At 35.7% G+C, this 5,835-nt stretch overlaps 1 protein-coding gene across 1 annotated transcript; it reads right to left on the bottom strand.

The window, feature by feature from the left end:
- Nucleotides 1-2,168: 2,168 nt before the first annotated feature.
- On the bottom strand, nucleotides 2,169-4,208 carry LOC109214744 (isoflavone 4'-O-methyltransferase-like). The gene is made up of 2 exons (XM_019378692.1): nucleotides 3,368-4,208; nucleotides 2,169-2,548 (listed from the first exon to the last, which is right to left on the bottom strand). Exons 1-2 carry the CDS (start codon nucleotides 3,623-3,625, stop codon nucleotides 2,531-2,533), a joined length of 276 nt encoding a protein of 91 aa, XP_019234237.1. The 5' UTR covers nucleotides 3,626-4,208; the 3' UTR covers nucleotides 2,169-2,530.
- Between the last annotated feature and the right edge of the window lie 1,627 nt (nucleotides 4,209-5,835).

Here is a 5,835-nt window from a genome sequence, read left to right as displayed (position 1 = left end):
AAATCAGCCACATCAATGTCACCTCCCTCACTCTACCACACATACCCACCTATCCAAATTGTATATTCACACGCTCACTGAATAACATCCAGAAACCAAAATAGATTTTTGATTACCTAGACTACTCAAAACCATCTCTTGCATCACAAACCTATAAACAAGCCCAAGAATACCCTAAGTGGAGGAAAGCCATGAATTCATAATTGATGCTTTATTGAAAAACCATACTTGGGAATTGATTCCATATAACCCCTCTAATAATGTTATTTCACGTAAGTGGCTTTTCAGGAATAAAAGGAAAGCACACCGGTCAGTTGATCATTACAAGGCGAGATTAGTTGCAAAAGGATTCACTCAGAGGTCCGGTGTTGACTTTCAGTCCGATGGTTAAATCTACTACTGTGCGAATCATACTTGTTGTTTCTATTCGGTATCAGTTGCCTCTTCGTCAACTCGACGTCAACAATGTCTTTCTTCAAGGAAGTATACATGACGCAACCTGCGCGTTGCTTGTGTTGATAATCCAACTCATATTTATAAGTTGCGCAAGGCAATATATGGCCTGAAGCAAGCACTTCGGGCTTGGTATAATGCGCTCAAAGGCTATCTTGCCCATATGGGATTTTCAAAGACTGAATCTGACAACTCCTTATTCATCAGACATAGTCACGCTGGTTTCATGTTTGTTTTGGTATATGTTGACGAAATAATAGTGACCGGCATCAACCCTATCATTGTCAATGAAGTTATAGCCTCTCTTGCCTCTCGCTTCTCCATTAAAGACTTGGGAAATCACAATTATTTTCTTGGTGTTGAGGTAGTTCGAAGCACTGATGCCATTATTCTCTCGCAAGCAACTTATATCAATTAAATCATGAATGATGTTGATGGCTGATTAGAGTACAAACACACTGGTGAGTGCTTCGGAGTTGCTCAAACTCAATGATGGGGCTCCGTTAACTGATTCGACTCGCTACCGTCAAGTCCTGGGCAAACTTCAATATCTGTCTTTTATAAGGCCAGACATTTCCTATGCAATTAATAAAATTTTCCAATTTATGCAATTACCATCTGATCTTTATTAGAAAGCTGTGAAACGAGTTCTTAGGTACCTTCATGGTACGATCAAGTTTGGCCTACATGTGTCCCCGAATTTTGTTTTAATCTGGGCATGTGCTCTGATGCGGACTGGGCTGGAGATCTCAATGACAGATCCTCCACATCTGGTTATATTTTTTTTCTTGACAACAATCCTATTAGTTGGTCCTCTAAAAAGCAGAATACTCTCTCATCAACTGAAGCTGAATATATAGTTGTCGCTAATGCACTTGCCGAACTACTGTGGGTCAAAACCCATTGCTTGAGATGCAACTTCCTGTCAGAGACACCCTTACAATCTATTGTGACAACATTGGTATGACTTATCTAAGCGAGAATCCGGGCCTTCACAATCACATGAAACATATTAAGGTGGATTTTCATTTTGTGCGCAACTACATTGAGCAGAAGGTGGTTCGAGTTGTTCATGTTCATTCTGCTAACCAACTAGTTGATATGATCAAAGCACTGGCCGAACCAGCCTTCGAACGCAATTTGTTCGATTTAAGCTTAGTGACTCTAGAAAGATGGTTACTATAACTTGTATTTAAACCATTGAGGCATTCAATAAGAGATACAATTTTTTCATCATCTATTCAAGTGTTCATAGGTATGAAAGAAAATATTTTTCCAAAATTATTTCACGAATTTCTTTTAAAGAAACTTTGTCTCACTATCTAACACTTTTTAAAAATATTCAAATGGACTCTAGAGGAAAATATAAGTGAAAAAAGTCATTTTCCCCTTTTAATGGTGTTTTTTCTTCAACATAAATAACTTTTGGAGTTTAATCGACAGAAAATGACTTATTTTCTTGAAAATATTTTTTCGTACCAAACACACTCCTCCCATGATTTTCATCCAACTCTTTGGTTTTGAAAAGCTTTTTAAAATCTTTAGTTTTTCTTACAAATATTGGTCGTTTACTATATTCAGTGGACAATAATAATCAACTATACCAAGTACACACAAATCTAGCAATTGCAAAAGCATTTTCATTTCATTTTATTTTCTTCGACCCCATTTTTCATTTTCAGCCATTTTTGGGGAGAATCTCTAATACATTGTGCAAACTAAAATAATCACCGGATTTTTTATTTAATACTGCATGTAGGTTCATCACAATTCTTACATAATATATTTAAGGAAAAACTTCAATAAGGGACCTTAGGCCAAAGACAGGTCTAATCTTGTAGCTCATGAATCCAGCCTCAAGGAATATCTTTTCCCATTCTTTCTCAGTTCTCTCTCTTCCGGGAAGATATACAATTATCAATACATAAAAAATGAGCTTCAGTTCAGTCATGTCTTCTTCTTCATCATCTCTTTTCTGCACTATGTCAATGATAATGACCTTCCCTTTTCTTCCTTCATTTTTATCCCTCATAGCTTCTCTGCTTCTCTTTAACATCTTCACACAATCCTCATCACTTCAATCATGCATAACCAGCTGCAAATTAAATGTCATATTTTGTTAACCATACAACAAATTTTTTAAACTATTTTGTTCAGAGGCAGCTCAACCCTAAGAACTTGAATCATTCTTATTTATAACTTGGCCAAACAAGCTATTAACCTTGAATATCTTTTAAAGCATATTAGTGATCTATGAAATTAATAGTTTTACCAATTTTTTGAATTAAAAGTGAGATGAAAATTGTACAAGTAAAAGATGATACTCTTATTTTTCTGAACGTTTTTATTGCTTATAGAATAATCTTAATATTTTCTCTAACAGTTCCGTTAGTTGAAAAAAGTTTGTAACCAAAATCAATAACACATAACTTAAGATTAACAATGTCTCATGAGAATTACACATACTGGCCATATTGTTAAGTAAAAAAAAACTAATTATCCAAATATAATTAACTTTCTTGCATATTAGAAAGCTATAAGAATAAACTTCAATTAAAATATATAAAAATTTACTAAAAAAATTTAGGGTCTCTGATCTTTTAAGTTTTGGCTTTAGGCCACATATTAGATTGAGCTGCCACTGGTTTTGTTAGACGCTGGCACTTTGACATGAGTGATAAAGCATACAAGAGGATATCAGAGAGGGGATTTAATTTCTGAACGACCCAAAATTTCTAAAATATATAAAAATTTACTAAAAAACGATGTTTCCTTGGACATGTGGAACATAAATTAACATTATGTAATTGCTATAGGTGATGAGCCACCCAAGATTCATATTTACGGACTTAGAGATCAGATGTAGTACATGTCAATTTGTAAACAAAAGAAACAAAAGTTAGCATCTTCTTACCTTAAACAAAAAGGCATCAGCAGGAGGAATTGACTGAAACATGTCACCTCCCACATATTTCAAATTTTCTGTCTCTGGCATGTTAGCAACAACATGAGGAAGGTCTAAAACAGTGCATTTTATATGAGGAAATGCACCCAAAATATTCTTAGCAATAACACCAGTGCCACCTCCAACATCGACCAAGGAATCCATCTCTTCAAAAACTTGTTTGCAGTCCTTCACTACCAAACTCATCATTTTGGAATCACTAGCCATAGCTTCATTGATAGCTTTGTTGAATCCTGGATTTTGGTCACAATATTTGCACAAGGGTGTGCCATATGCTGTTTAAAATGGGGTAGGTGGCTTCATTTCCAAGAAACCAATCGCCTAAAGATTGCCATGGATTCACCATAATGGGATGGGATCAACCATTGCTCTGGGAAAAGGTGAGAAATTTGGGATTTCACTCTTCAAAAGCAGCTTAGAAGAAGCAGTAAGAACATACCCTTCTTGTGTTTCTGAGGTTTCATCAAGTTTTTTAGTAGCAAAAAAGCCAGAGCATACCAATAGGCGCATCAGTCGATGAATGCCGTTTGATTTTGCAGGAGGAAGTTTCAGCTCTGAAACTAACTCAAACAGAGTCATTGGTTGCGTATGACTATGAATTATATCCGGTATGCCTAACTGAATTGCACAACGAAGAACCATGGAATTTACAAAATGGAAGGTATGCTTGTAGATATGAGTCTGAGCTCGGAACATTTCACTAGCTGTTGGAACATCATTCCCCTCCATATTGATCAGAACTTCCCAGCCTTTTTCTTTCGTAAATCGGTATTGAAATGAACTAGCTACTATTTGTTACAAANAGCTAAAGACGAATAGTCAATGGAGCTTATTGGTCAATAAATGGTGCTAAACTTGTTATAGAGAGGAAGACAAGACATTGCTGGCATAGCGTTTGGTCAAGGGTATAGCGTTTAAATACTAGATCCATCTCTAATTGGTTGCACTGGCTGGCATGGTGCTATAATAGAGATAATAAATCAATGAGGAAACAGACTAGTACGTAGTATTTAGCGGCAGATTCCTTAATAAGCACAAAATTTTCAACACTTTGCTCGTCATCTTCTATCTGGAAGAACATCCTTTCGCAAAGGAATATTTCCATGGAACAATGGGAATGTGCAATTAATTAATTTTGGAATGATCCTGCTCTGGGAAAAGGTGAGAAATTTGGGATTTCACTCTTCAAAAGCAGCTTAGAAGAAGCAGTAAGAACATACCCTTCTTGTGTTTCTGAGGTTTCATCAAGTTTTTTAGTAGCAAAAAAGCCAGAGCATACCAATAGGCGCATCAGTCGATGAATGCCGTTTGATTTTGCAGGAGGAAGTTTCAGCTCTGAAACTAACTCAAACAGAGTCATTGGTTGCGTATGACTATGAATTATATCCGGTATGCCTAACTGAATTGCACAACGAAGAACCATGGAATTTACAAAATGGAAGGTATGCTTGTAGATATGAGTCTGAGCTCGGAACATTTCACTAGCTGTTGGAACATCATTCCCCTCCATATTGATCAGAACTTCCCAGCCTTTTTCTTTCGTAAATCGGTATTGAAATGAACTAGCTACTATTTGTTACAAAGAAAGTTCAGTTTAAGGAAGATAAACTTGTAGGCAGGACAAAAATATAAACTCCGACACGACTTTGGTTGATCGAGATATGAAAAAGATCATAGCCTTAGCCAATTATCTGTTGATAGTGGACATAATGAGGACAGCAAAGCTGTACAATATTAGCCTACTTTTTAGAATTACGAGGACACGACATGTAATGCATTTCGTTAATTCCACGTTGTACTGGTATCGGATAATCCGACAAAGTTTAGACACATGAGAAATATATCAACTACTTTTATTTTATTATTTTCTATTGAGATTTGAATTAGCTGTGCTTAGTATTAAGAAAAATATTTTTCAGAATATATTTTACGGAAATTATTATCCATTATCCTACGCTTCTTAAAATCTAGAAACTATTTCAAATGGATTAGCAGAGGAAACTATAAGTGAAGAAATCGTTTTTCTCCTTTTAATGGAAAATACTTTTTTTGAGTTTGATCGACTTGAAAATATTTTTTGCACTAAACACGATCCTCCCATGATTTTCATCCAACTTTTTTGACGATGCCCCTTGAGTGCAGGTTAGAACTTTGTTTTTGATAAGTTATTCATGCGAAAAGCTAACAAATTCTCCTCTAAAATTTTTTATTCGACTCTTTTATGATGATTTTTATAACTTAATTTAACTTGACTTTCTGTTGCTTGTTACATTCTTTTGTATGATAAGCAACTGTCACGATCCCAGTTTACTCTCCATATATGAAACATCACGAACCTTTCTGTCCGCGTAACTCTTCTGCCCGGACTGGGTTGTACGGAGTCTATCCTGAATCACCTTAACTTTCTCCAATGCATC

Source organism: Nicotiana attenuata, unplaced genomic scaffold, assembly GCF_001879085.1.
Source record: "Nicotiana attenuata strain UT unplaced genomic scaffold, NIATTr2, whole genome shotgun sequence".
NCBI classification, from domain to species: Eukaryota; Viridiplantae; Streptophyta; class Magnoliopsida; order Solanales; family Solanaceae; genus Nicotiana; species Nicotiana attenuata.
This window is presented reverse-complemented; position numbering and strand designations above follow the sequence as displayed.